General features: G+C 55.7%; 4 protein-coding genes across 4 annotated transcripts; all 4 read left to right on the top strand.

The window, feature by feature from the left end:
• On the top strand, positions 1-365 carry CH63R_01857 (uncharacterized protein; the record flags this gene model as incomplete). The annotated part of the gene is made up of 3 exons (XM_018296832.1): positions 1-23; positions 122-218; positions 276-365. The coding sequence occupies 3 exons, from the start codon at positions 1-3 to the stop codon at positions 363-365; spliced, it is 210 nt and encodes a 69-aa protein (XP_018161648.1).
• Positions 366-4559: 4194 nt separating this feature from the next.
• CH63R_01856 (Cyclin) lies at positions 4560-6697 on the top strand (the record flags this gene model as incomplete). The annotated part of the gene is made up of 3 exons (XM_018296831.1): positions 4560-5141; positions 5197-5485; positions 5544-6697. The coding sequence occupies 3 exons, from the start codon at positions 4560-4562 to the stop codon at positions 6695-6697; spliced, it is 2025 nt and encodes a 674-aa protein (XP_018161647.1).
• Positions 6698-8413: 1716 nt separating this feature from the next.
• CH63R_01855 (uncharacterized protein) lies at positions 8414-9688 on the top strand (the record flags this gene model as incomplete). The annotated part of the gene is made up of 1 exon (XM_018296830.1): positions 8414-9688. The coding sequence occupies one exon, from the start codon at positions 8414-8416 to the stop codon at positions 9686-9688; it is 1275 nt and encodes a 424-aa protein (XP_018161646.1).
• A 2245-nt stretch (positions 9689-11933) lies between these two features.
• CH63R_01854 (Chitin synthase export chaperone) lies at positions 11934-13091 on the top strand (the record flags this gene model as incomplete). The annotated part of the gene is made up of 3 exons (XM_018296829.1): positions 11934-12174; positions 12269-12840; positions 12894-13091. The coding sequence occupies 3 exons, from the start codon at positions 11934-11936 to the stop codon at positions 13089-13091; spliced, it is 1011 nt and encodes a 336-aa protein (XP_018161645.1).
• Positions 13092-13899: the final 808 nt, after the last annotated feature.

Raw genomic sequence — 13899 nt, 5'->3', positions numbered from 1 at the left:
ATGACCGCAAACTGTGTGCGCGTGTGTGTGAGTGTAGGAGTGTAGTGTGTGAGTGCATTTGCTTGGGGGGTCGGGAGCAGGTCGAGAAGGGTAAGGTGTGTGTCAACTTACAACTTTCCAGAGGTTGCTCGATCACCAGGCAGTCAGACAACCCAGCCGAAGACGACGGGAAGTGCCGTCCGGTACGAAGCAGCCACCTCCCTCACCTCACACTGCCCGTACGGATCTGAGACTGATGGCAAACCGTGGCCCGAGGAAGCCGGCGACTGAAGCAGGCACGGCATTGCATCGTGATTATGGCACGGCGGCACAGCATGACCCATAGAACTTGCTTCATGAGCCGTATGGTAGTGCATCTCAGGTAAGGTATCCGGGTATACAGGACAAAGTACCGTCGGTATGGCTCACATTGACAAGTATTGATGGCAGGCCCAAAACAGGCCAGGGCCGAGAAAGTTTGGTGTGGGGTTGGCTGGTGGGGTGGGGTTGTGTTGTTGTGATGGGATGGGACGGACGAGATAGGTCATGTCGTCGGCGATGGCGAGTGGTGATGATGATTGCGAATGGGGACGGTCTAGTGTGCGGTGCCGTCTATTCGTACGGTCTACTGCGCAGGAATGTCGATCCACGAGCGCAAGGACCCCGGCATATGTCTACGCAATATTGCTTGGTAGGATACTCATGCGGAGCACTATTGAGGCGTCGAATACGGCCCCTTACGCAGCTGGCTGCGCTTCAGGCTAGCGACACGAGCGCGGCAGGTGAGAAGCACGCCGCCTGCCTGTTGGAAGCTGATGGCGAGCGTGGTCCAGATGTTTGACGAGGAGGAAGAGAAATGAGGACGGAGCGAGTACCAGGTACGTCGGCAGAGGTTGGCAAGGTGGTCGGATGCGATACGAAAGTGAAGTACTGGATACACACCCCTTTGTTTCTCCTCGTCGATTCATTTTCTCCATTAGCATTCGGTCTCAGCAGGCTGCAATCCCCTCGCCCTCGACGGTCACACCTGCATGCCACCGCTTCCCTGCCATACATACCATGCCATGCCACCGCCTTGGCCTGTAGTAGTGTCGTGTCGTGTCGTGCGTGCAAGTAGACTGTCGACTGTACTTGCTGTGATGCTTGCTTGCAAGGCGCTGTCGTCCGTGGCCACAGGGCTCAAGACCCCACTGAGGTCCCAGGTCTTGGTCCTCTCGGCCCCACCCTCGAAGTCTCTCAATCAGCACCGCAGCTGGAAATGAGGTACGAATAGAGGAGTTCGTGGTTGGCGGAGAAGAGCCTTTGGGAGGAGAAGGGATGGGGGTGAGACGACTCGAGGAAAAGGAAAAAGAGGGGAGGGGGTGGAAGTATCAGTAGGCAGGAAATGGATGGATGCTTGCCCGGCTGGGACGACATTCGGGGCTCAGGTTCAGTGGGAAAGTGAAAAGTGGAAATGTCATCGAGGGCGCGCCCGACAACGACGACGACGACGACAAGGACAACGGACGGACGCACTGTGAGGCAAGCCGAGTACGTACTGCCCGGCATCAGCGCAGGTCCTGAATCTTCCCACCAGATGCCAGACAAGCAGGCTGCTAGGCCGGTTTTAACTCATTGGTCACTGGTCAGTCGCCCAACAAGCCGAGAGTCAATGAACCCCGAACTCATGCCTCATACTGTAAAACACACTGTACATGCTGCGAAGCCTTCCCTTGTCCGGCCAGTCCCCTGCTGTTGCCTTTTTGCGACCCGTTGGATCTTTGGCCGCCTCCGCCTTTCCTTGGACTGAAAAAGTGGTGATGGCGATGGTGGTGGTGGCATTGGCGGTGGCCTGCGCTGCACCTGCCTCATGCCCTCCTCCTTTCTATCTCTGGTCGATGCACTTAGACTGGCATGACTGGGTCCAAGGCAGAAGGCGCTGGTGGATCGAGCTGGGCTTTTACGGAGCCCTTCCTAGAAAAAGCGAGGGGGAGGAGGAAGGAAGGAAGGGCAAGAAAGGAAGGAAATAAAATAAAAATAAGACCACTCAGGTGCCACTTTGCCGGCGTGGAAAGAACGACACACCCTGCTTCGCTTTCTTTCTTCTTCCACACCCACTCCCCACGCCCACAACCGCCCACACATCAGTTTCCAGTGTCCATCACTTCCGCTCCCACTTTGCAACCTCGTGGAACCTCAGGCTCAGATTTGGGCTTGTCCTGGTGCTGCTGATGGTGGCTGGTGGTACGGGTGCTGGTTTGGTGCTTTGCTCCGTCCAGTGTCTGCCAAGTGCCCACCCTAGCTAGTCAGTACGCGCGCCCCTCTCCTTCGTCCCCATCTTCGAGGGCAAGACACCAAGCCGAATTCTCCCTAGCACCCTAGTCCCAGAGCAGTTGCGAAAGAATGGCCGGGTCTGTGATTAGGACTGGGGGTTGGTGCTGTGCTGTGCTGTGCTGTGCTGTGTTAGACTGATTAAGTGGACTGCGACAGAAACTGGCCGCCGTGCTGTGTGGTGTTGGTCCCAGGTGCAAGATTGCAAGCCTCCATAGGTACTTGCGTCTCTATGCCTTGCCTCTTCCCTTCTGGCCCCCTGACATCCTCCCCACGCCGCCGCCGCCGCCGCCGCCGCAGTCGCCTCTCCACCTTGCTCTTTCCAATTTGGTTGGTTGATTGATTGTCCAAAGGCACTTGCGTGTTGTACCTGACCAAACCAACCTAAGTCCCTTCCGTTTTGGCTACCGCCTTTCTTGCCCTTCTTTTTTGTATTTGCTTGCCTCCTGCTTCATCCTGCTGCTGCTCCTGGTGTCGGCTCGGCTGCAAAAAGAGGGTAGGGTAGATGGGGTGGTAGGTAGATGGGCTTGCAGGTAGAGAGAGACACCTTGAGGAAGTACCTTCCCCTTTCCTTCCTTGCGAGAAAGAGCAGCAGGAAGAGGATTTGCGACTTGTGACCTTTTCCCTCTTGTCTCCTGCGGCTGTCGGCCTACGCCTGCTCCTGCTCCTGTTCCTCCCACTGCCACTCTATGTTTTATTTGTTAGAGACCCATACTCCTCTGTTACTGTTCCGCAATGCCTCTTTTTCCAACTCAGGTTGACCCAAAGGAAGGCAGGGTACATGGAACAAGGTACCTTGGTCCCATCCCCCTCCCCTCCCCTCCTCTCCCCCCTCACGTCCCATCCCATCCTGTCCTGTCCTAATCCATACCAAAAATTCCCCAATCCTAATCCTATGCTTTTGAACCATACACCAGCCAGCAGCCAGCAACCGCCCCGTCCAGGCGCGGATACGCTACCGCCATGCTTCACGCTACTCCATCCACCAGGATGAGGTACTTAGTCCCCCAAGATATGTGTGAGGTGTGAGGTGTGTGAATGAAGAGAAGACAGAGAGAGTCCAGACAACGAACGACGCAACCATATCACGCCCAGTAAATACCTACCTCCCTCCGTTTTTCATTCTATGTCACTTTTTATTTTTATTTATTTTTACTTCGGCTTCAATCCATCGTCACATCGGACTCTTTTTTTACATTGACCCTGGTCCTGCCTGGCCTGGCCTTGCTTTGCCTTACTTGCATTGCTTCTTCTTTTTCTTCCTCCCCCCTCCTCTTCTGCAACTACTTGCATCTTCTTTTTTTTGTTGTTGCTGTTATTACTCCTGCTTCAACTCTGAGAGACCGAGAGGAGAGAGGAGTAATATCAAACCCTCACACAGTACAATACCAACACCCGTCCATCCGCCCGCACCCTTTCTTACATCTCTACCGAATCACGTCGCTCCATTGACCTACCTCACCACCCACGAGCCCTTCATTTACACGGACGATCTGAAGCACACCTCGGTGGTTTCCGGTCCCCCTTTTCCCACCTTACCTCATACCTTCTCTGCCTTGCGCCGAATTCCTCCTACAAATCAACACCAAACCACCAAACTCCATCCACCCCTCCGAGCTAACTTACCTGTCCGTCCCTGACCAAACGAACCCGTCTCCAAAGTCACCCTGCTCGTTCAGCACGACCTCCAACACCGAAAGCTGCTGCTGCTCCTGCACCACTGACGACGACCACGGCTAAAGGTCCGCCTTCCTTCCACAACAACAACAACAACAACCTCTGCGAAGAAGCTCTTGGTTCGCTTTACGCTCCGGTACAGCCTTCTCCTGCCATGGCCCGCCAGCCAACGAGGCGTCTCCGGTAAACCCAGCATCAGCAAACCCTGCCTGTAAAGCCGCCAACCCCCGCAACAACAAGACGAAGAAGCCACCCGACGAGAGGGAGGAGAGCATCCAGACAATTCGGCTTGCTCTTCTTTCTACCTGACTCCTCATCTCAACTACCGCAATAACCTGCAGACGACCCGACGGAAACAACCTGCAAGTGAATCGCTGTCACAAACCCTCTACTACTGCTTCAAACCCGATGTAGCAACCTGCGGCCTGGATTTGCTTCCCTTACTTACACTCGTCGACCCGCCTCTCCTCCCTTCTTCCGTACACTGTTTTCTCTCTCTCACATAGTCCAACCCGATATTTGCCCTTTCCGCCTACGACCGACCGACTTGAGCTCCCTCCCCGAGCCACGCACCGAACTTGCTCCCCGCTCCGATGTGTTCGACTGCTGCACCTTTGCCCTTCTACAACCTCCCTCTGTCTCCTGCACACCCCACGTCGTGCAGACGAGGCTACTCTCAACAGATATCACACCCAGCCGCTCATAATCAGAAGCAGTTCAGGTTCGACCAAGGGCCAGGAGCTGCTCTGTATCGGGGCGGGCTCCGCACGCCGCCAACCGAAGCCATGAGTGCTACCTACCACGCCCCTCACCTCGTCGCATACGACAGTCATGTTCTTCCCTCATATCCCGGCGCCGTTGCCCAGGCTCGGGGTCCTAAGGCGGTCATGGCCGAAGCTGCTGCGAGGGCTCCTCAATATTCTCGGTACACCCAGCCAACGAATACCTACTCACAACCCCAGCAGCCAGCTGTGAACCCGGCGTCCGGCACCAGCCAGTACTCCACGACCTCCCGACATTCGACTCGCTCGTCAACACCGACATCAGGCGCCATCGGCAAGTCGGATGGCACCTCGTCATCACGAAAAGGCTCGTCAGCTCTGGTTCTGCACAGTCTGTCGATACCGAGCTGTATCAACCCCAAGGGTGGAAACTTGGCAGACTTTGCGGCTCAGGTAGGGCGAGCATTTGGCACACACAAAAAGGAGAGTCGAGCTTACAAATCCGCAGATTACATGCCTTTTCTGGTTCGAATCGATAGAGACTCTGCGAGCCGCTGAGAGCATCCGATCCAGACCATCGACCGTCACGACGCCCCGGCTGACCGAATACGCGACACCATTCCCCCAGTTCAAAAAATGGGCCTACAGCGTCTTGTCGACGACCCAAGTGACGCAGAACGTCATCCTGCTCGCTTTGCTGTTTGTGTACCGCTTGAAGACGACAAACCCCTCCGTCAAGGGAAGATCGGGCAGCGAGTACCGTCTCCTGACAGTAGCCCTGATGCTGGGTAACAAGTGTAAGTAGGATGCCGTGACAAGTGGAGAAGCACGGAGCTGACTGCTGCTTGCTTCTAGTCTTGGATGATAACACGTACACCAACAAGACCTGGGCTGAGGTCTCTGGCATCACCGTTCAAGAGATTCATGTCATGGAAGTTGAGTTTTTGAGCAACATGCGATACAGCCTGTTGGCGACCAAGGAGGAATGGGAGGAGTGGCTCGTCAAGCTATCCTGCTTCTCAGAGTACTATGAGCGGGCCCAGAAGCAGCCGACCTCGCCACTGAACAAGTCGTTTACCTCGCCGGTCCCTTCGCCCAATGCTGTCATCCAACCCGCCGTCTCGTTCCCTCCTCTGACACCTTCCACGACGAACGTCTTCTCACCGAACGCGGGCCAGCCATGGCCCTCGGCCTCGACCTACTCCAACCCCCAACTGTCACCGCTTTCTGGCAAGCATCTCGCTGGCATGAACAGCCGGAAGAGGAACTCAGAGGAGGACATGACGGAGCCCCCGGCGAAGCGACTCAGCAGACAGCCCAATAGCACTATGGCCCCAGTCGCCAGAACCCAAGGGGTCAGCGAGCAACCAATGCGTCTTCCAGTCCCTAACCTCTCGTTGAACACCAACCCTTCGTCAGTACAGGCGCAGGTGTACCCGGGCATGGCGACATACCCGGCGCAGCAACACGTTTCACTGCCGCCCCTGAGTAACGGTGTTCGCGCCATGGCGACGGTATACCCTCCCGCCACCACCGTCTCCATGTCCCAACTGCCTATGCCGGCCTCGGCCTCGATGCCCCAGGCCTCACTTACGCCATCAAACGTCCCGATGCACAATGTCATTGGGTACGGCACGCCGACCAAGAGGCACAGCCCTGGCAGTCTCTCGGTGTACGCGTCGTCGCCACTGGGCGAGCAGTTTCCGACATCGGTTATGCATACTCCTATCGCACATACGCCTATCTCGCACTCGCCAAGTGTATACCTACAGCAGCGACCGAGCCCATACAAGCCTATTCGGCACGTCAACACACTGCTCTACCCCCCGCCGTCGGCGTCTCTCAACGAGTACCATCTGCCTACGACGCAGATGCACTACCAGCCTCTAGGACGACGGAACGACCTGCGAACCGGTGTTGTCCCAGAGTTTATGCACGCACCATACCGGATGGGCGCGCAGATGCCGCAAATGCCCCACGGGCTACCGCAGGGACCGTACCCGAACTAGAAGATCGGGCGTCTCGTGCATTCAGCAACACCACCGCCACTTTTCAGAATATCTCACTGAGGTGGAATCTTTTATCACTTGTTCTTAGCATTGCATTGTTTACGGCGTCGACCGAGGGCCACTCATTTATTTACGATCAGCCTGGGTAACGACCTGGTTGGACGTTTTCGGGATTTCCGGGATTAGGACAAGGAAAGGGACGACTCATGGCTCAACTGCTAAAATTGCATCATGCGGAGTTGTCTTTTAATATTCTTTTGGGACTTTGTTAGGGCCGCGGAATCATGGAGCTGCGGATGGCGGTATGGCTGAAAGAAGGCCCAGGGTCGTGTAATACCTACCAAAACTTTTGAGGTGACTCAGAGCGCACCTCTCAGGCCCGACTCCCATCCGTCCTGGTCGGAAGACTCAGGGGTGGGGGGCTCAGGGCCTGTCGGCCTTTTTTCAGCGTAGATAGAATCAAAACGTCAGCGATGACGACAAGATCACGAAAGATCTAGGGAATTATAAACAAAGCAGTTAAAAAGACTTTTCTGTCACACTTGCGGCAACGTGGAATTCGCATGTGAAATCTGGAGTTGCGACTTGGCAACGATGACTAGGGATTGAGTTTGGGAGGGGTTGGCCAATCGGAGAATGACAGTGACAATGCGTTTTTGAAAGCCGTTGATTTGGCAGGAACACGGTGTGTAGCGTGCGATTTCCGCACTTGGCACTGCTCGACTCGAGTGCGTCGCCACCCACCAGGTCGACTGCCAAGGTCATGACGATTGGATAGTTGGATTGTTGAGAAGCCATTCGCGGTTTCCTGCCTCCGGATTGACTGAACGTGTAGATGCTGTGGATGCAGGCTCGGTTCCTGAAACCAGACACTCCATAGGCCCTATGGCTCGCTGTCTGGGGATAACCTTTCTATGCGAGTGAGTCGGGGAGAAGGGGGAAGAGGGGTTTATGGGCTCCTCTCGTGCGGACTGAAACGGTTGGCATCGCCGAGCTGGGGATTGCGGAGTTGTGTGCATGTCCTCCCTTGTCCGCGAAGCACCGCTGGTTGCTACTACTCCCAGTCCGTTCGGACGGGACCACCGCGGCAAGACCACAAAGAGGCGATGGGATGGGCGAATTGCGGCTGAACATAGACTCGGAAAAGCGCCTCGCTCACCACCTTGGGGATGTAGGCCATTCGGCACCGAGACGGGCTGCGCCGTGTAGACGGGTCTGAAAGCAACTTGTAGCTGAGAGCGACCGCGTCTGCCCTTTCAAGACGGAATCGCCCATCGTACGGGCTCTCAGCCGTCGACCTGGTCGCGTTCGAGACCTCCTGCGTGGACAAGCTTCGTTCTCATGACAGGGCCCGAAAAAAGAAAAAGAAAAACGACGTGTGCAAAGTTTGGCCCGCTGATGGGACTGCTGGGCCGCTGGTCGTCAAACCGTGGAACCAGAGATTGGGGGGTTGGGGTTGTTTTTGGTTTCTCTCATGCTTTCTTTCTCTTTCTCCCCCAAATGCTATCGACCTGTTGGAGCTTAAAGCCAACGCAGCTCACGATAGTATCGGAGATGGCCCAGAGACCACAGACAAAATGGAGGGCGGCATCTTTCAGGGAGCGCGAGTCCTCCAATAATGAAACATCGCTCGCTTCTCCCTCTCTCTCCTAAGCAGGCCATTCCTCCACGCATAAGTACACTCGCTACACCACCGGACGCATCCCGTGGCTCACGATGGTCTTCGGAATCTTCAAGAAATCAAAGAGCGCCGACGACGCCGCCGGCCCGGCCGACAATGGAATAGTCCCCGTGCGCCGGATCACCTCGAATAGCATGGCCTACGCGCCAGCCGCCGAGCAGGATCTTATCGGTGTGGATATGGCGGCCATCTGGGAATCCATCAATGCGCCCCGCACGACGTTGAACGTCGACAGCTACGACTTCTTCCTTCCGGCGGGCCCCATGGTCGAGGACAAGTCCTGGATGGTCCTGACCAACGGCGACATTGGTTTGGTTACCTGGAACGGGCTCCTGGTCGAGGACAGTGACGTGATCCACCGCGTCAAGACGAAGAACCGAACAAAGGCATTCACCTTCCATTGCGAGTGCTTAACCCTCGACTTCCGCCTGTCTCAGTCGCTGCGTCGGAGTTTCATCGGACACGGTGCCACGGCCGAGTGCCGTGTCACCACGAGGCTCAAGACGGACTGCCGGTTTGCCGCCGACAAAGTGACAAAGTGTATGGCTAGCCTGCTGTGGTTCAGAGTGCAAGCGTACGGCAGCACGCATTGGCGGACGCCGACGGAAGTCGCAGACGATCTGCGGAAGGCAACAAAGGCCTTGCGCGAGCTTGTCGGGTTCGCCGCTCGGTTTATCGAGGTGTTGAGAAGGCATCATCAAGGCAATGGCAGGGAGGACAGCATGCCCGTGGCGTACAAAAGGGCCCTCATGCTCATGGGCCTGGCGAAGTGGTACCGCACCCACCGCGCCATCAACTCTATTCAGTGTCTGGAAAAGGCCCTTCGACGATCGGTCGATGAATCCACGCGCCAGGCAGCCAGTAGATCTGCATGCCTCGTCCAGTCCAACCTGCTCGGCATGCTGGGGTGGAGGCTCGCACCTGGGAGCTTGGGATCGCAACGAAACGTGTTACCAGATGTATTGACCACGCTGGATGTTCTCAGTACGACGGACTGGGATTGTTACGCGGAGAAGGATGTGAGGGCGAGGATGGAACAGACCGAGATCACGGTCCGAATCGTCAAAGAGGCCGGCTTCACCCTCTGGACGCAGCAAAAGATCATAGGGTTTCTGCGACACCGACCGCTGAGCAAGGTTGATTTGACCGAGCCAACTTGGGCCGGCCAAGAAACTCGAGGGGAGGAAAAGATACATCCTTCCCACTTGAGGATGCTCAGGGCTCTGCCGTGGGTGCGGTCTTTCGACGTAGATGGTCACATCCCTATCCTGAGGTTTGTGGCCCCTGATTCGGCTGATGGGGTCAACTGATCGATCGTGTGGAATGGGGTCATGACGGTAAGACCGTGCTGGGGCAAGTAACTTCTACGTAGCCAGCCTGGGGTTTAAATTTCTTGTTTTTGTCTTGCGGTTGTTGTACGTCTAGCATAGGCTGAAGACGAGGACCATGTCCAACGAGGACCAAGTGAGAGGCAATAAGACGTCACTTACGTCGGTGTAAGTGCAGGCAGACACTCATTTCCGCCTGGTGATACGGGGGTAGATTTGAAACAACATACCGGCCGCAGGCGACTGAAGCGAACGAGGACCGGAGACAGTGGCAACAATGTGGGAGTTACTGGTCAGTACAGAGCAGTGATGTGGCGATGGAAGGGGGGAAAAGTTGTGCATTCTGCCCAAGAAGATGCCCGCGTAAGATTTGGGACTTTTGCATTGTGAATAGGAAAATCAGACCATAGGCTCGACAGTTTCAGCACTTGCAGACGAGGCTTGTCAAAAAAATGGGACGGTCGATTGCCAAGACAAGTGTTACAATGTTGTATATTTCCGTCGTGTTGAGTGCCGTTTCAATCAGCCTGGCTGAGACGTCGGTTTCGCCTGGGTGACTAGCTGTAGTCACGATGCGGCGGTGGTGGGTGAGCGAGCGGGTGGACTAATTGCACCGAAATGGGGATTCTAGTGAAAGGCGGCATGTCGAAACTGACGCAGGAGCTGGCCAGTTGGCAAGCAGAAACAAGATTGTGATGGCTTGCTTGCCATGAAGATGGGATTCCAAGGCGGTGTGTACCCTTCATTTGGCAGAAGAGAGCAAGACAAATACGCGCAATACGGACAATACAGGGAAGGTATCCCTACCCGTCTAACAGGAGAGTTTGGGTGAGTTGGGACGAAAGCCGTGCGACCGACGACGGTTGACTAGAAGACGCAGGGAAGAGGGCTTGCCCACGTCACTGACAGCGGGAGTTTGCTCTTCTTTTGCAAGGTTTATTTGTATCGGAGGGCATCTTGCGATTCTCTTAAAGGTGACGATGTTACGGAACAACGCAGGATGCCGCAGGAAGAAAGAAAAGAAAACAAAACATGTCGTTCATTTTTGTCTCGGATCTCTAACGGACAGTAAATCGAAATGAGAAATGGCGTCAAACGACGGATAATCGAGATAGACAATCTCCACCTGGCAAGAGCAGAGCTGACATCTGGCGGCCTGCGGGGCGTGGATGCGTGCTCGTGTCCGCGCTAGCGGGGAAGATTGGACTTTCGCTTGGACAGGGGTAGTGCATCACACGGGTGCTAAAAACAAGTTAATTTGCCCCAATAGCCTTTCAGCAGTCTGGAAAACACGAGTTGACCAGTCAGAAGGTCGCAAAGGAAGGCCATCGTGGTATTTTTATTAGCACCATCAAAGCCACCAGCCACGCCCAACTGCAAAGGGTCGCCATTCAGCCCCACTCCCTCCCTCCCCGTTCCTCGTTCCTGGCCCTGGAAGGTGCCCCCCTTCCTGCTGTCCTATTTTTTGCTGCCCGCCATTCTCTGGCTCTCGATGACCAGACCAGGGGGGGGGAGGAGGAGGTGGACTCCCTTCTTCCTCCCTTTCCCATAGCAACGACGCTGCTCCCTAACTGCTCGTCGGACAGCAACAGCAACAGCAACCCCTTCACACTCGCTCCAGCCTCCTCTTCCGATCCACCCCCCGGCGACCCTTTCAGAATCCAAAGAGTCCCGACGGTTTGTTGGCAGTTGCCCAGTCGTTCGTTCCCGTACCTTCGCTCCGTTCCATCGGCCGTCGTTGCCCGTTGTCCGTTGCTCCGTAATCGTCATCATCGCTCTTGACCTTGACCTTGACCTCGATCTTGACCACCACCGCCATCCCGTCCTTGGATTCCCGCGATTCTCCGCTACGGGACCTCCCTCAACTCCACGACAGACCCTCCCCCTTGCCGTACTGCACGCCGAAACATCCATTCCTCATCCATCCGCGCCATCGTCCCCTTCGTTCGCGACGACACGCCGGACTCCGCCAGTCCTCTCCCGCCGTACGCCATACACATCACGTCGCCGCCGTCGCTTGGCCTCGACACTCCGTCCATCGCTCGAATCGTTTTCTCGCTACCAACCGCTACCGGAGAACATCTATCCCTACGCACTCCCGACAGAATCCTTTAACGCACTTATAATCCCGCCCTCGCCGAAACGGTTCTGACCAGCTTCGACGCTCGCCCTGCTCGACTCGACCCGGTCGCCTGCCTCGTCGCCGTAGGCCAGCCCCTACATCACCATGTCAGGCTTTGGCGACTTCACCAACATCTGCCACATGGCGCCTCTGCCACTGTGTGCATCCATCGGTCCCATCACGGAGGTTACCAGCGGTGTTGGTATCGAGCCGGACTGCTATGCCCGCAATATCGAGCTGGCAAACACCATCATTTTTGAAGGTGCCGCCAGCGCCATGCACATCGTCGCCCTCCTCATGACCGTCGTCATGATCTTGCACATCCGCGGCAAATTCACGGCTGTTGGTAAGTTGCACTCTCAGCACCGCACCGCACCGCACCGCACCGCACCGCACCGCACCGCTGCGCCAAATACGCATTGCTGACGTGCCACTCACAGGTCGCAAGGAAATCCTCATGTTCTTTTACATTTACATGCTCCTCAGTTTTATCTCCCTTTGCGTTGATGCAGGTGTCGTTCCTCCGGGCTCGGCCCCGTACCCGTACTTCGTATCGGTGCAGAACGGCTTGACGTCGGCCTTGATCACTTGCTTGTTGATCAACGGTTTCGTCGGATTTCAGTTGTACGAAGACGGCACCCTTCTTTCCGTCTGGCTGTTGCGCGTTTGTTCTCTGGCGGCTTTTGCGATATGCTTCTTGGTTTCGCTTGCTACCTTCAAGTCGTGGGTTGGTCTGGGACCCACCAACACCATCGGTCTCTTCGTCGTCCTGTACTTGCTGAACGCCATTGAGCTTTTCGTCTACGTCGCACTCCAGATCCTCCTTGTCGTCAGGACTTTGCAGGACCGCTGGCCTCTGGGCGACATCGCCTTTGGCGTCTTCTTCTTCGTCGTGGGCCAGGTCATTCTGTACGCCGTCAGCACGCAGATCTGCACCGCCGTCAGCCATTACCTCGATGGCCTCTTCTTCGCCACAATCTGCAACCTTTTGGGCGTCATGATGGTGTACAAGGTATGCGATGATGCTTGTCCAGCCTGGCGACTATTGCTGACATTGCTGTGTAGTACTGGGACTCCATCACCCGCGAGGACCTCGAGTTCTCCGTCGGGACAAGGATGAACAATTGGGAGGTTAAGGAGCTGTTGCCCGAGGAGGACCGCCGAGCCACCGTGTACGCCGACGACCCCTATGGCCAGGCCAGCGGCTACGACCACTCGTACTCTCCATCGCCGGCGCCGGCGCGCTACTCTGCCCGGTACTGATGTACTCTGGGGAATGGTTCACAGAGTTGCATGAGAGTTTCCGGACAACAAGTCAACGCAAGCGTTTGTTTCCACAGCGATTTTTGACGACAGGCGTCCGGGTGTTGCTCGCTTGCAGCAAGCGCTTTCTGTCTGGTCTGGCTGCATCGAGGATGACGACACATGGATAACATTGAATCGCAACTGGCGTTTGGGAGGAAAACTGTCTTTCACAGGTAGGCCGGTCTGCACACACACACACACACACACACACACACACACACACACACACACTCAAACACACAACGCTGAGATACGACTGTTTTGGGGAGAGACTCGGTCTCGGGATACATGGTTTTTAGCCGGGACCCGGCTCCACTCTCGGTCTCGCTAAATAGTGCTGGGTCTAGCAGACTAACGCTGGGTCACCGAAAGAGGAGGGTAATAAGTTTTAACGGACATCAGTAACGATGCTTACGAGCATTCGTGGTACATGGTTTAATTCATTCATGACACAACAAAAAAAGTCCAAGCCCTTTCCTGAGTCAACATGACTGATACTCAAGGCAGGCAGGGGTGGAAAGGGATGAGGAGGGGTTGGTGGTGGAGGATGCGGCTAAGTGATACATTTGCAAAGTTGAACTGGGTAGTTTGGTGATCGCATAATGCTTAATGACTTGCAGGATTGCAACGGCACAAAGCTGCATGCGTACTTACGTAGCAGGCACTGTAGGTAGGTAAGGTACATCGTAGGTAGGTAGGTGGTGAGTGGCAATGCCACCTACCTGGGTAAGTCCTGTTAGGTTTCTCTTGGGGCGTGCGCTGCCCG

The sequence above is a fragment of the Colletotrichum higginsianum genome, chromosome 2 (assembly GCF_001672515.1).
Source record: "Colletotrichum higginsianum IMI 349063 chromosome 2, whole genome shotgun sequence".
NCBI classification, from domain to species: domain Eukaryota; kingdom Fungi; phylum Ascomycota; class Sordariomycetes; order Glomerellales; family Glomerellaceae; genus Colletotrichum; species Colletotrichum higginsianum.
The sequence above is the reverse complement of the archived record's forward strand: the minus strand, read 5'-3'. Positions and strand labels throughout refer to the sequence as shown.